This window comes from Cervus elaphus, chromosome 16, assembly GCF_910594005.1.
Source record: "Cervus elaphus chromosome 16, mCerEla1.1, whole genome shotgun sequence".
Taxonomy (NCBI): Eukaryota; Metazoa; Chordata; class Mammalia; order Artiodactyla; family Cervidae; genus Cervus; species Cervus elaphus.
Window position 1 is genome coordinate 9,789,115 of NC_057830.1, and position 16,404 is coordinate 9,805,518.

At 44.9% G+C, this 16,404-nt stretch overlaps 1 protein-coding gene across 2 annotated transcripts in view; it reads right to left on the reverse strand.

Annotated features, from left to right (window-relative positions):
- RGS3 (regulator of G protein signaling 3) overlaps window positions 1-7,769 on the reverse strand; it is a 134,885-nt gene extending 127,116 nt beyond the window's left edge. Inside the window, exon 1 of one of the 2 annotated variants that reach the window (XM_043927764.1) lies at window positions 7,612-7,767. In XM_043927764.1, coding sequence (XP_043783699.1) covers window positions 7,612-7,690 — 79 coding nt within the window. In that variant the 5' untranslated portion in view covers window positions 7,691-7,767. Of the gene's footprint in view, window positions 1-7,611 lie in introns of both variants that reach the window. The other variant, XM_043927767.1, reaches the window with a different exon arrangement.
- Window positions 7,770-16,404: the final 8,635 nt, after the last annotated feature.

A 16,404-nucleotide genomic window follows, 5' to 3' on the forward strand; every position in this document is an offset into this window, starting at 1 on the left:
ACTGGCATAAGAATTTTGTTGTTCAGTCACTAAGTCATGTTGGACTGTGCAACCCCATGGCCTACAGCACGCCAGGCTCCTCTGTCTTTCACTGTCTCCCAGAGTTTGCTCAAATTCATGTCCATTGAGTCAGTGATGCTATCTAACCATCTCATCCTCTGTTGCCCATTTCTCCTTTTGCCTTCAATCTTTCCCAGCATCCTTCCAATGAATAGACGGACAGATCAATGGAAAAGAATTAAAAGTCTGAAAAGAAACTCATGTATGTATGGTCAATTAATTTTCAACACAGGTGCCAAGACCATCCAATGACAATATAATGGCATTTTCAACAAATGATCCCAAGACAACTGGATACTATATACACACAAATTAAGTTGGATCCTTTCCTCACACCATATACAAAAATTAACTCAAAATCTTTTTTAAAAAACACTTCTTAAACTCTAACTCAAAGACCAAAATCTAAGAGTCAAAACTATAAGACTCTTAGAAGAAAACAGAGTTAAATCCCTGTGATCTTGGCTATGAGAGTAGATGCTGAGATTTGACACCAAAAGTACAAGCAACAAAATGTAAGATGGATTAATTGGACTTCATCAAAATGAAAAACATTTGTGCTTCAAAGAAAACTATCAAGAAAGTGGGTCAAAAAACCCACAGATTGAAAACAAAATTTGTAAATAATTTATGATAAGGAACTAGTATCTAGCATTACAAAGAACTCTTGTGGTAGTAGTTTAATCACTCAAGTCATGTCTGACTCTTTGTGACCGCACAGACTGTAATCTGCCAGGCTCCTCTGTCCACGGGATTTTCTAGGCAAGAATACTGGAGTCGGTTGTCATTTCCTTCTCCAGGGGATCTTTCTGACCCAGGGATTGAATCCACATCTCCTGCTTGGCAGGCAGACTCTTGACCGCTGAGCCGTTGCAACTTAATAAAAAACAAATAGTCCTGGAATCAGGGCTTCCCTCATAGCTCAGTTGGTAAAGAATCCGCCTACAATGCAGAAGACACCAGTTGGATTCCTGAGTCCGGAAGATCCATTGGGGAAGGGATAAGCTACCCACACTAGTATTCTTGGGCTTCCCTTGTGGCTCAGCTGGTAAAGAATTTGCCTGCAATGAGGGAGACCTGGGTTCAATCCCTGGGTTGCAAAGATCCCCTGGAGAAGGGAAAGGCTACCCACTCCAGTATTCTGGCCTGGAGAGTTCCATGAACTGTATAGTCCACGGGGTCACAAAGAGTCGGACACACTTAGTGACTTTCACTTTCAGTCCCGAAATTGGCTATTTAAGTTAATTTTAAATTAAATGGGCGGATAATCTGAATAAACTTTCACAAATATATAATTAGCCCAGAAGTACATGAAAGATGCTCAATAGCACTGGTCATCAGAGAAATGCAAGTCAAAACCATAATGAGATACCACTTCACATCTACTAGGATGGCTAAAATCAAAAAGTCAGATAATAACAAGTATTGGTAAGATTGTGGAGAAATCAAAAACCTCAGCCTTACTGATGGAAATGTAAAACGGTGCAACCACTCTGGAAAAGTTTGATAGCTTCTCAAACAGATAAACACAGAGTAACCATTTGACCTAGCAATTCTTGTTGTTGTTGTTCAGTCAACCAGTCACATCCAACTCTTTGCAACCCCATGGACTGCAGCACACCATGCCTCCCTGTCCCTCACCATCTCCCAGAGTTTGCCCAAGTTCATGTTCATTGCAGCGGTGATGCCGTCCAGTCATCTCATCCTCTGACACCCTCTTCTCCTTCTGCCTTCGATCTTTCCCAGCATCAAGGACTTTTCCAATGAGTCATCTGTTCGCATCAGGTGACCAAAATACTGGAGCTTCAGCTTTAGCATCAGTCCTTCCAGTGAATATTCAGAGCTTATCTCCCTTAAGATTGACTTGTTTGATCTCCTTGCTGTCCAAGGGACTCACAGGAGTCTTTTCCAGCACCACAGTTTGAAGGCATCAGTTCTTTGGCGCTCTGCCTTCTTTACAGTCCAGCTCTCACAACCATACGTGACCACTGGGAAGAGCATAGCCTTGACTATATGGACCTTTGTCAGCAGAGTAATGTCTCTGATTTTCAACACACTATCTAGGTTTGTCATCGCTTTCCTGCCAAAAAGCAATCATCTTCTGATTTCATGGCTGCAGTCATCATCCACAGTGATTTTGGGGCCCAAGAAGAGGAAATGTGTCATTGCTTCCACCTTTTCCCCTTATATTTGACATGAAATAATGGAGCCAGATGCCATGATCTTAGCTTTTTTAATATTCAGCCTTAAGCCAGCTCTTTCACTCTCCTCCTTCACCCTCATCAAGAGGTTCTTTAGTTCCTCTTCGCTTTCTGCCAGTAGAGTGGTATCATCCACATATCTGAGGTTGTTGATGTTTCTCCCACCTGTCTTGATTCCGGCTTGTAACTCATCCAGCCCAGCATTTCTCCTGATGTGCTCAGCATATCAGTTAAATAAACAGGGCAACAGCAGACATCCCTGTCATATTCCTTTCTCAATCTTGAACCAATCAGTTGTTCCATACAAGGTTCTAACTGCTGCTTCTTGACCCGCATACAGTTTTCTCAGGTAAGATGGTCTGGTATTCCCATCTCTCTAAGAGCATTCCACAGTTTGTCATGATCTACACAGTCAACGGATGTTGAAGCTGAAAACTTTGGCCACCTGATGCAAAGAGCTGACTCATTTGAAAAGACCCTGATGCTGGCAAAGATTGAGGGCAGGAGGAGAAGGGGATGACAGAGGATGAGATGGTTGGATGGCATCACTGACTCAATGGACATGGGTTTGGGTGGACTCCGGGAGTTGGTGATGGACAGGGAGGCCTGGCGTGCTGCGCTTCATGGGGCCACAAAGAGTCAGACACAACTGAGCGACTGAACTAAACTGACACAGTCAAAGACTTTAGTGTACTCGATGAAACAGAGATAGATATTCTTCTGAAATTCCCTTGCTTTTTCTATAATCCAGCAAATATTGGCAATTTTATCTCTAGTTCCTCTTCCTTTTCTAAAACCAGCTTGGGCATCTTCAGTTCTTGGTTCGCATACAGTTGAAGCCTAGCATGCAAGATTTTAAGCATGACTTTAGCATGGGAGATGAGTGCGATTGTCTGCTGGTTAGCACATTCTTTGGTACCACTCTTCTTGGGAATCAGATTGACCTTTTCTAGCACTGTAGCCACTGCTGGGTCTTCTTTCAGACTTGCTGACATAATGAACACAAAACCTTGATGGTGTCCTCCTTTAGGGACATAAATAGTTCTGCTGGAATTTCATCACAACCACTAGCTTTATGGAAAGTTCCCCTGGAGAAGGAAATGTACCCCACTCCAGTATTCTTGCCTGGAGAATCCCATGGACAGAGGAGCCTGGCAGGCTACAGTTCATGGGATTGCAAGAGTTGCATACAACTTAGCACTATCTTTACTAGCTTTATTAACGGCAGTGCTTCTTAAGGTCTACTTGACTTCACACTCCAGAATGTCTGGCTCTGGATGACTAACCACACCATCGTAGTAATCTGGTTCATTAAGATCTTTTTTTATACAGTTCTTCCAGGTATTCTTTCCATCTCTTCTTGATCTCTTCAGCACCTACTAGGTGCCTTTTTTATCCTTTATCCTTTATTGTGCCCATTTTGGGGCAGAAATCTCCCTTGACGTTTCCAATTTTCCTGAAGAGACCTCTAGTCTTTCCCCTTTTGGTGCTTTCTTCTATCATTAAACACTATTCCCTGAAGAAATGAACAGTCCCTTCTAGCAATTCTATTCCCAGGTATATACACAAGAGAATTGAAAGTATTTGTCCACACAAAAACTTGTGTATGAATGTTTGTAGCAGAGCAGTATTCATAATAGACGAAAGACAGAAGCAATCTAAATGTCCATTAGTGAGTGCATAAACAAAATGTGGTATATCCATAGAATGGACTATTACTCAGCCATAAAAAATCAATGAAGTATTGACACATGCTACAACATGGATGAACTTTGAAAACATTATGCTAAGTGAAAGAAGCCAGTCACGAAAGACCACATATTATATGATTCCATTTATATGAAATGTCCAAAATAAGCAAATCTATAGAGACAGAAAGTAAATTAGTAATTGCTTAGAGTTGAGGGACAGGGGGGACTGGGAATTGTGGGGTAATAAAATAGGGCTTCCTTGGTGGCTCAGACAGTAAAGAATCCACCTACAATGCGGGAGACCTGGGTTGGGAAGATCCCCTGGAGAAGGGAACAGCCACCCACTCCAGTATCCTGGCCTGGAGAATTCCATGGACAGAGGAGCCTGGCAGGCTACAGTCCATGGGGTCACAAAGAGTTGGTCGCAACTGAGTGACTTTCACTTTCAAACTAACAGGTATAGTGTTTCTTTCTGAAGAGATAAAAACGGTCTGAAACTGACTGTGGTGATGGTTACACAATTCTGTGAATATGCTGAAAACCACTTAACTGTATACTTTAAATGAGTGAGTTGTAGGTATGTGAATTATATCTCAATAAAGCTATTTTTTAAAGCCAACAAATATACTAATAAAATTAAAATATATAATCCTGAAGGAAAAAAAACATGTGCACCAGTAATGGCTTCTTCAAATTATACCATTTCTCATAAGTAAAAATCCCTCTGGAGTTATTAGGTTCAAACTCCCGTTTACTCACTCCTCTCCCCTGAAGCCAGGCCATCTCCTACAAGGCAACTTAAAGTATGGCCAATTAACATTACTTGAAGGTGCCCTTAGCAGGAGACAAAGGTTTGTACTCATGCACACAAACATACATACAAATAGATAAACACAACATATTCCATACAGTATTCTCCCTGAAAGGAATTCTGGAAATTTACCTCCCTTTAGCTGTTTGTGCTCAGGAAAACTACCAGCTAGGCAGTAGCTTCATCTGGTTCCACCCTGGCAAAGCCCACAGCTGAAGGCCAGGAGCTACCTGCCATGCTGGGGAAAGCCAGGGAACCGAAGAAAACTTAGCAAAGACCTTCATTTTAAGGGAGTCCATGGTGGCTGTGAAAACTGACTCTGAATCTATAGCTTCCAAACCTGGCTGATCATCAAAATACTACTTCTGTGACTTCTTGACGCTACTCCAAACCTATTAAACCAGGATCTTCAGGAGAAGATTCTAGGAATCTGTAGGGTTTTTTGCTTTTGTTTTTCACTATTTATTTATTTATTTGGCTGCACCAGGTCTTAGTTGCAGCATTCAGGATCTTTGTTGCAGCCTGTGAGATATTTTTGTTTGTTTTTTTAATTGCAGTACGTGAGATCTAGTTCCCTGACCAGCGATCGAACCAGGGAGTGAAATCTTAGCCCCTGGACCACCAGGGAAGTCCCTAGGAATCTGTATGTTTAACAGGATCTCCAGGTGCTTCTAATTATTGGCTACATTTGATAACTGCTAATAAGACTCCTCATTCACAAGCAGACAAGCAAAGGTCATTCAGTGTACCAAGAAAACCAGCAGCCTGGAAGAGGGCTGATTTTGTCAAGGAAACAGAGTTAATGCAGGAAACCAGAGCAAACTTTTCCAGTGTCAGTCCTCGGAGAGAGCCAAGAGGAGGCTACATACACGGAGCAAGAGGCTCCCCACCCCACCAGGTTCCTGCCCGCCGGCTGCACACTCAGGGCACAGTCACGGGTTCACGTAGCAACCTTCCCCGAAACCCACCCAACCCAGCCCGGAGGCTGTGGCTGGGCAGGGTGTCCACCCCCTGCTGGGCTGGACTCTCCCCAGTTTCCCTGATCTGGCAAGCAGATTACTTCAACAGAGGAATACAGGCTGATACAAGGAAATAGTCCCACCACACCAGTAAGGAAATGAAATGAGTTACAAAGCTGTACATACAATAGGCTCTCAGTTTTGTTAAAGTCAGGCAGGCACACACACACAGAAATAAGTCTGGAAAGATACAAACCATGTTAACAATGGCTTTCTCTGGGGAGTCAGATTTCAGGGGATTTTCACTTTCTTCTTCTCACTGTGTTCAACAATGAATACATCTTACCATGATAATAAGGAGGAAAAACGATGAAATGTTTTTTTTTACTTTTTAATCAGGACACAGCTAAGGTACCAAGGCCTCTGCCAACATAGCTCTCTGCCACTCTTTCCTGACCACCCCAGCCCCACCAACTCAGATCATCCCAGAAGCCTCCCTTGTCCGGTACAGTCCCACATCCCCATGGGGTTCACGAGAATTGTCTCTAACAGTTGGGAGGATTAAATGAGATGACACAGGGAAAGCACTTGGCATGTGTCATGGTGAAAGATAAACATGCAACAAACGGTGGCAAGTTAATTCCTCTTATTGTTACCCTCTACCGACTGGACCCATGAATTCCAAGACGCCAGATCACAGGTCATTTCCAGGGGCCAAGCCACTGCTTTTCCGTCACTCCTTCTGCCCCTAGAGAAGAGGCAGGTTGCGAACACCCAAGTGTACTGATAGAGGTAAGCCTGTGAATAGGAGAGCCAAAATCCCGGGGAAGGTGTAACTCCTTCGGTGCTCTGTCTTTGAAATGTGGGCAAAGTCCACTTACGTTTCGGTAACTTAGACAAGAAAATTGTATCAAAGTTGTTTTGCACATGTACATATACGGCTGAATCCCCTTGCTGTTCGCCTGAAACTACCACAACACTGTTAATCAGCTATACCCCAATACAAAATGTTTTTGGTGTTTAAAAACTTTGTTTTAAAGTTTGGTTTTTTTAATGTGCTAGACATGGCATCTCAGAAGGCTTGAGCTTAGGTACCTACCAACTGGCTCATTGGGAGACCTTCGTCTCTGTATCTCAAGTCTTCAGGGAGGAGATATAAATCCTTCCCCACAGAGTTGCAGAACCAGTGAGGAGACAAGGGCTGTGAAGGGCTGCATCCTAGGTCAGGGCTAATTATCTTCACTCTGGGGACTCGGAAGGCTGGTTTTGCCCAGACCACTGGGAAGGTTGCCACCCTGCTGTTACCGGGGGGACTCAGCTGTGCTATCTAGGGGTTTGGAAGCAGGTGCCTACTGCCCACTTGTTTCTACCTCCAGCCCCCAGGGAAGCCCTGTGAACCTTAGAAGAGCCAGGTAACTCCTGGAGGAGAAAATCCTTCCACCCCTGCTGAGGGTCAGGAGTCCACGGGAGCCACCACACTGCCGCGCCCAAGGAGAGCCCGCAGGAAGCCAAGGCCACCTGGCCTAACCTGGCACCTGTCTTGTCCCCGAGTCAAAGGAAAGAGGACAGAGATCTCAAGATATAGTAACAAGACCTTGATTTAACTCTGAGCAGCTTGCTAATGGGAAACTAACTCAGTGGTAGGAGACCGGATCTCTCAAGTATTAACTGGGCATGATTATTCCAGCCAAGAGAGCCAGCAGCAACTACCCTTGACACCAACGGCCAAGCAGCAGGTGGTGTCCAGAGGCTTGCTCGGCCTGAGCCTGTGCCCTGAGCCCCTCCTGGATGACCACGGAGGCAGGTGCTCCCGGCCTCACCTACCCCCGAGGGGACTGCCCTCTCCGGGCACGCGGGCAGAGCGAAGCCACCCCGAGCGGCGCACTTACCAAAGGTGGTGAGGTAGAAGGACAAGCCCGGCTGGGCGCGCCGGCTCCCGAGAGAGACGCGGTGCAGGGAGCGCTCCATGGCCGCGGCTCCGCTCTGGCCGGGCCAGGCCGAGGGCGCCTGTAACTCGACGCGTCTGTGTTGCTCCCAGTAACCGAGGCAGCAGGTTCACCCGCCCCCGCGCCAGTGTCTCCGCCGCCAGGCGGGAGGCCGGCTGCAGCGCACGTTTGAACCGGCGGCGCGCCGGGTTCTGATTGGCCCGCGCCGGTTTGAATGGGGAGATTTCCACCTGACCGAGCCGCCGCAGGCCGAGGGAAGGAGGCGACTGCGGGCCCTCTTGCAACAGCAACACGGCGGCCGGGACGGGCCAGGGACCGCGGTCCTCCCGGTGGAGCCGTGGACGGGCGACCCTATCGGGGATCGGGGCTCTCGGCCCCGGGCTGGGCTGCAAACACCAGCCCTATGTCAGGCCCGCCACTCCTGACTTGCCCACGCCTGGCACCCTCAGGCCAGCAATTAGCCAGGTTCAACATGCTTTGAAGTTCAGACCTGTAATCACCCTCCCTAAGCAAGGACAGAGAAGCACCCTCCTGGCCCAATGCAATGGGGGTTGGAAAAATGTTCTCCACACTTGGACCCCTGACCCCCGCCCCCCCGCCCCCCACCAGCAGCCAGGCTGCAGGCCCCTTCCCTGACCCTGGCCCCTCCATCTTTCTTGAGCCTTCTCTTGGGTGGGAGCAGCCTGGCACAGGCCCAGACCAGAGCAGCTTCCTCCAGCCAGCCTCATGGCCCACCATCTGCAGCCTGGTGCCATGGGGCAGGAGGACAGGCCCCTAGCACCTGAGAGGACAGAAATGCATGGTATAGTACGTGGAGGGGTGTGGATGTGCTCAGCAGTATCCGACTCTTTGGGACCCCAAGAACTAGCCTGCCAGGCTCCTCTGTCTATGGGATTTTTCCAGGCCAGAATACTGGAGTGGGTTGCCATTTCCTACTCTAGAGGGTCTTCCTGACTTAGGGATCGAACCCGCGTCTCCTGCATTGGCAGGCGGATTCTTTACCACTGCGAAGCCCACGTGGAGGGATAGGCCCTTTCAATCTCCCGAGCGGTGGGGGGAAGCAGAGCTGGAAGGAGGGTCAGCTCCTGGGCTGCTTTGTCGGCAAACATTCATGGGACACCTCTGGGAGCAGTTTCACAAGACATCTGCTCTGCAACCCTCTGACTGTTGCTGCTGAAGGAGGGAAAGCTGCTGGTCTTGTGTAAATCTAAAAATGGGGAGTGTTGGAAGTTGCCAAATGGATATTTGTGACTCATTGAGCTACTCAAGACAAGATTGGGGGATGCAAGAGAGAAAGTGGAGAAAAAAGCTTTATGTACTGAGTACCTAGTGCCAGTGGCTGAGCTGTGCAATTTACAGTCATCTTCTCAGTTAATCTTTACCAGTAACTCTAGGAAGTATTAGCTCCAATTCACCAGGGATAAATCTGAATCTCACACAGAGAGAACAGGTGACTTGTCCAGGGCTGGCAGAGCTGAAAGTTGAGCCCAGACCAGTCTGCCCCAAGGACCACCCTCCTTCTGTTCTTCCTTGGCCTCCATGCCTGCCCCACGGCCAAGGGCAAGTGGAGGTAGCATATCTGCCTTCTTGAGGCAGGTACGGAAACTAGATGCCACAGGGCCAACTGGCCACCAGCGGAGAGGAGGAACTGGAGAAGAGCCCAGAAATCTACAAACTAGTGGTCAACTGCAAATGAGTCACGCAAAGGCCAGTGGATCGTTTGAATCCTGGCGCACTATAAAGCCCTTTCTCCTCTTTCTCCACACCCACTCGTTGAGCACTGCCCATAGCAGGGACAAGCCTGCTTCCCTGGCCCCAGCCCAGTGGTAGACAGACTTACCTGCACCCTGGACTTGAGTGGGCCTGATCCTTCTCCTGGCTGGGGAAGTCTGAGTCCAGGCATCCTTTCTGACCAGGGAGGTATCCTGGCTCTGCCACTCCATGCAGCCAAGGAAAATAAGCAAGTTTAGACTCAAGCCATAGGATGCAGACAGGACGCTGAGGCTGAAAGTGCTGCAGACCTGGAAGCAAGATGGGAGCATGAGTCAGACACGGCCTGAGGGTGCCCCCGAGAAAGGGGTTCACCCCAGTAGGAATTAGAAAGTGTGGTAGTCCAGAGCCTGGGCAGAGGGAAGTCTGTCAGGGGAAAAGTGACAAGCCCAGGTGACAGTAGCCCCTTCAAAGCTCTGCCAGGGACCACTTGCACTAAGGAAGACCACCTTGAACTCAGGAAGCTGTGAGCAACCAGCAGATGCACATTCTGTTCTGGTCCATTGACCTGTTTGTCTTCTTTCTACATTATTTTAGGACTATTTAACATCTGTTAAGTCCTGCATGCATGCGTGCGTGCTAAGTCGCTTCAGTTGTGTCCAACTCTATGAGACCCAATGGACTGTAGACCACCAGGCTCTTCTGTCCATGGGGATTCTCCAGGCAAGAATACTAGAGTGGGTTGCCATGCCCTCCTCCAGGGGATCTTCCCGACCCAGGGATCAAACCCACATCTCATGTCTCCTGCATTGGCAGGTGGGTTCTTTACCACTAGCACCACCCGGAAAGCCCCAGTAAGTCCTAGCCTCCTCTATTATTATTTTTCCAAATTGTTTTGGATATCAGACCAGGTGATATCTTAGAGGTACTAAAGTGGAAGGGAGCAGGAGGGCTGGGCTGACTTACATTATCCATATGTGGCTCAGGGGAAAAAAGACTGAGGCCCACACTGGGCTCTTCACCCCCACTGGGGTCAAGGTCCCGCTGCCTCGCAGGTTCCCTCCTGACTCCTTCTGCCCCGTCAGCAGCTAACCTGTTCAGCTGGGAGACCCCAGTGCCATGCTGATACTAATTCACTCCTGCGGTGGCTCCACCTCCACCACCCTCACCACCAACCAAACGTTAGACCCCTTTCCTTAGAGCCATGAAGCGTCCTTCTCTTAAAGGGGAAGGTTGCTCTTTTCTCAGGAGGGGGAGGACAGAAGTGAGCGGAGCCTGGGCAGCGGCACTGCAAGAGACACTGGCCCTTTAACCCACACTGCCGTCGACAGGGGATGCCCAGAAAGGGCCGCCATTTATGGCCCTGCTTTCTCAAAAAAGGCAAGGGAGTGTGAGCACCAGGCCTGGCTTTGTGACGTGCCCTGAACACTCTAGCTCCCCCTGGCCATGGGCCTCAGTATCCCTCTTACACTTACACACACTCCACACATACATAGACAAACTACACACACAATGTAAACACTGCACATATACACCAGCATACCATAACACTTCTGATGTACATTCAAAAATACACCAGACACACAAACGTACCATATACATATACACACACCCCACACACAAATCAAGACATCACATACACACCTCCTACATATATATAGTCACATCTCACAGACTATACATCCATCCTCTGGACATACACAGGTGCATAGCCACAAGCTACAGACACACACACAAAAAAAACCCACTTTAATGTCCTATACACATACACCACATCCACATACAAAGATTGATTATGGATTTTTTTTTAAGACTGACTGTTTCTAGAAGAATAAGGACTGCTCATGTTTGGATGGAAAGGACTAGAGATATTTATTTGGGTGCATTTTCACATTAGCTATCAAAGAAACCTAATGCCTTTAAGATATGATCTGACCTGATAATCAAAGCAATTTTGAAAAGTAATAATAAAGGGGACAAAGACTACCAGATGTTAAATAGTCTTAAAATAATATAGAAAGACAGATCAATGGAATAGAGTAGGAAGTTCAGGGAAAACATGATTTGATTTAGAAAACAAGAACAATTTTCAAAATTCTTTAAAGACATTTTAAAAAGTTAAAAGTGGAACAGCTAATGCAGATGAAATTTTAAAAGGAAATAATAAGGTTAAAGTTGAAACTTATCTTTAGAAAATAGACTTCAACAATAAAACCATGGCCTGGTTCTTTTCAAAGAACAGAATTCTGGCAAAACAAAGAAAACTATAAATAAGCAAGTTTATGAATGAGAAAGATAGCCAAGATACAAAAGTAATTCTTTAAATTATGAGAGAAAACCATTGCAACCTTATTTGTAAATCTGAAAATCTGGGGGGGAACTGATGCTTTTCTAGAAAGTATTAATTGTTAAAATTGATACAAGAGTTTGAAATTTTTTAATAAATCACTAACCATAGATAAGACACAAAAGGGAATAAAAAATCTACCTGACAAAATTATAGAAGACTTAGATGGAAATGGCAACCCACTCCAGTATTCTTGCCTGGGAAATTCCATGGACAGAGAAGCCCAGCAGGCTACAGTCACGGGGTCACAAAAGAGTCAGACATGACTAAACAACAGACAGTTTTAGAGACCAGTTCTATTAGACTTTCAAGAAACAGATAATGTCTCTGGAGTTTAAAACTTTTTCAGAACTATAAAACATGCTGGAAGATTTGTCAGCCCTAGATATGAGGCTAAGCAAAGACAAAAACCAGGTAAGATTAGCAGCAGCAAACTACAGACCAAAGGCCACATATAAAAACAAGAGTAGAAATTAATAAAATAGAAAACATAGAAAAAGAAGATCTATTAAAAATGTGACAAAATTAGGCCCACATCCTCCCAGTTTTGCCACATTCCTTTTTTAAAAGAAAAATCCGAAATCTCTAGTTTTTAATTTATTTCTCAATTTTTTAATATTGACAATTCAAATCTTTTTAAAATATTATGTAAGCCAAATGAAATATATCTATGTCCTATAACTAGCTTGAAATCTCTGGTAGACCAATCTGACTTATGAATATACACAGAAATATACACAGAATATACACAGAAATCCTAAATAAAATAATAGCAAATCAAATCCAGCAGTAAATTCATGATTCATTCAAATGGTATTTATTCTGGGAACACAAAGATGGCTCAAATTTAATGAACATATTAGTGCAGGGGTTGGCAAACTATGCCTACTGGCCCGATCTGGCCAGCCAACCTACTTTTGTACAGCAGGTAAGCTAAGAATGGATTTTACAGCTTTTAATGGTTGAAGAAAAATTAAAAAGTTTTTCTATGGCCATAAAAAGTTAAAAATTTTTAAATTAAAAACTGAGTTTAGGACTTCCCTGGTGGTCCAGTGGTTAAGAACCCACCTTCCAATGCAGGGGACTCGGGTTCGATCCCTGGTCTGGGAACTAAGTTTTCCAAATACCACCGGGCAACTAGAGAATAAGCCCATGTGCAGCAATGAAGACTGTGTGCCACAACTAAAACCCAACACGGCAAATAGATAAGTAATTTTTAATGAATTTAAGATATTTACAAAATATATGGCAAGTATGTATATAGGTACAAAGTAGTCTTACAAATCAGTAGGAAAAACATGTACCAAAGAATATGAATAATCATGGCACAAGAGAGAAAGTGTAATTGACTAATATATAAATACTAGTAACCAGAAAAAAGAAAAAAAATCATCCCACCATTTGCCTTCAGGAAGTTCAAGCCTTTGTATTTATAGATGAGACAACTAAGTTTCAGAGTTGTTAAATGAATCAGGTTGCTAGGGTAGTAAATAAACAGTGGAGGAATAAGAGTCCAACCAAAGAACCATTATAGAATGTCATCATTCACAATAATCTTCCTGCTGAGTGATGAGGCTGCAAACTAGTAGGTCTAAGACCTCCATGGCTTCTGACACATTAAGAGTCAATTCAACAAATGTTTGCTAAGCTAATAAGCACCTGTGCTGTGTCAAGCCTTATGCTGAACACTGAGCATACAGAAGTGAACAAGATGGAGTTTAAAATCTGGTGGAAGACTGGATAAGTGTTACAACAGAGGAAACATGGTAACCTGCAGAAACACAGATTAATATCTCACTTAGCCTGGGCAGCTGGACAAACCAGGATGAGAAAGGAAGTCAGAGAAGACTTCTCAAAGAAAGTGAGACCCAAAGGATGATTTAGCCAAGCCAAGGAGGTGAAGGAAGGGTTACAGGTAAAGAGAGTAAAACATTCAAAAACCAGAAAGTAAGAGAAGCTCACACCTTTGAGGAACGGAGCAATGGGATATACGGCGGGGAACTTGGGTGTGATGAGGGAGGTGATACACAAGAAGATAAACATCTTACAGGGCTTCATGCATTATTAAAAGGAGCTCAGGCTCCTAAACGTAGGACTGTCACTGAAAGATTTTAAGATCCCAGCAGGTTTTGTGCTTTAGAAAAATCATTCTGGCTAGAGTGTCAAAAGTGGATTGGGAAGATGGAGGGGGGTCATGAGGGTTGGAATCAAAAGTGTTATTAGGCAAAGTCTTTTCCAATGACCCAGGTTAAAATAAAATTAGTGCAGTAACAGTAGGGCTTGTTGTTGTTGTTTAGTCACTAAGTCACATCCGACTCTTTGTGACCCAATGGACTGCAGCATGCCAGACTCCTGTCCTCCACTATCTCCTGGAGTTTGCTCAAATTCGTGTCCACTGAGTCAGTGATGCTATCTAACCATCTCATCCTCTGCCGCCCTCTTCTTTTGCCTTCAGCGTCTTTTCCAATAAATCAGCTCTTCACTTCATGTGAGCTCAAGTATTGGAGCTTCAGCATCAGTACTTCCAATGAACATTCAGGATTGATTTTCTTTCAGTTCAGTTCAGTTCAGTTGCTCAGTTCTGTCTGACTCCTGGCGACTCCATGGACTGTAGCACACCAGGCTTCCCTGTCCATCACCAACTCCTGGAGTTTGCTCAAAGTCATGTCCACTGAGTTGATGATGCCATTCAATCTACTCATCCTCTGTCATCCCCTTCTCCTTCTGCCTTTAGTCTTTCCCAGCATCAGAGCCTTTTCCAATGAGTCAGTTCTTCCATCAGGTGGCCAAAGTATTGGAGTTTCAGCTTCAGCAGCAGTCCTTCCAATGAATATTCATGATTGATTTCCTTTATGATTGACTGGTTTAATCTCCTTACAGTTCAAGGGACTCTCAAGGGTCTTCTCCAACACCACAGTTCAAAAGCATCAGTTCTTCGGTGCTCAGCCTTCTTTATGGTCCAACTCTCACATCCATACATGACTACTGGAAAAACCATAGCTTTGACTATATGGACCTTTGTCAGCAAAGTGATATCTCTGCTTTTTTAATATGCTGTCTAGGTTTGTCATAGCTTTCCTTCCAAGGAGCAAGCATCTTTTAATTTCAAGGCTGCAGTCACCATCCACAGTAATTTTGGAGCCTAAGAAAATAAAATCTGTCACTGCTTTCACTTTTTCCCCTTCTATCTGTCATAAAGTGATGGATAGAAAAAAGCAGAATCAACAGGACTTGGTGGTTGATTGAAAGGTAAGAGAAGAGAAATTCTGACCTGAGAAATTAGTTTGGTTCAGAAGTACCATTTACAGAGATGGAGAACATGAGAGCAACTCTGAGCCTGCTAAGGTCAAGTTACTGACTTGCTGTCCAAGCAAAGATGCCAAGTGAACTGTTGAATACACTGGATATAAATTCAGGAGAAAATAACTTAGGCTGAAAATATAGATTTAGGAATTCCCAATGAAGCCATGGTATGAATAAAAGAGCCCAAAGAGTATGTTTATTGTGAGAAGAGAGTTCAGAAAAGAACTGAGAAGAATACCAACTGAAAAGACAGGCAGAGGAAGAAAGGCTAGAAAGGGAAAAGGTAAGCCAGGCAGTATATTAGAAGAAGATAATAGTCAACAATCTCAAACACTGTTGCGAGGTCAAGGAGGTTAGTAACTGAGAAGTGTTCATTGGATTCAGCAACAAGACAATTGCTGTTGACCTTCCATCCCAGAATAAAATGCTGGGAGGCAACAGCTCCACATGAATGAAACTGTACCAAATTCACTCCAAAAGGAAAAATACCCTGGGCTCAAAGCCAGAGAATATTCTTGGGTCAGGTTTTTTCTTGTTCTAAATTTAACCAGCTGGAATGTTTTGTTAAGTGGTATTTTTTCACCCTTGAAATGCAGGATTTATCTTTTAAAAGTATGTCTGTAATTCATCTTCAAGGTAAAACACAATGGTTTTCTATAGGAGCAGGTGCTGGTTGCTGTAAATACCAGTGAGAAATTTTAATTTGCCTCAGGTATAGAAGCCTTTGGTGACCCAAATACACAAAGTGGGTCTAAGTAGGAACCAAGGTAAAAAAGAAGCTTCAGTATTTCAACTAAGCTGAGAGATATTGTTTCGAAATAGAAGAGAAGAAAACCTTCACTGACAAAGGAATGTAAAATAGTAAGTTCAGTGCAATGATAAGAGCCAAAGACTTGACAGAAAAGCAGAGTCCCCTGTCTCTCCTAGAATGGCTCAGTTTCCTTGTAATTCTGTCGGAAGCCCTTTCAGCCTCTTCAAGAAGCACCCCCTTTTCCTGACCTGATGATAAGCAGCTTGCCTTAGCACAGCCAAGGGCTCCAGAGGCCCTCAACAAGTTTCCCAAACTTAAACAATATAAACTTCTGCCTCCCACCAAGACAGAGTAACATCTTGGGACTGGATCCAATTCAGGGAATGGATTTTCCCTCTCACCTGAAACAACCAAAAGATTAGACAAAATACATGAAGCAACAGTTTTCAAGATCTTGGACTTCAAGCAACAAAGGATGGTGATCCCTGGGAGACAAAACCAACAAGGTGAGCCCCATGATCGCCCCAGCGGCCGGGAGAGATTGACCTCTAACCCTGTGCTGAGGAGGTCAGGAGACCAAGGCGGCAGAGCTCACAGGACAGAGCATCAGAGAGGAAACAGCTGC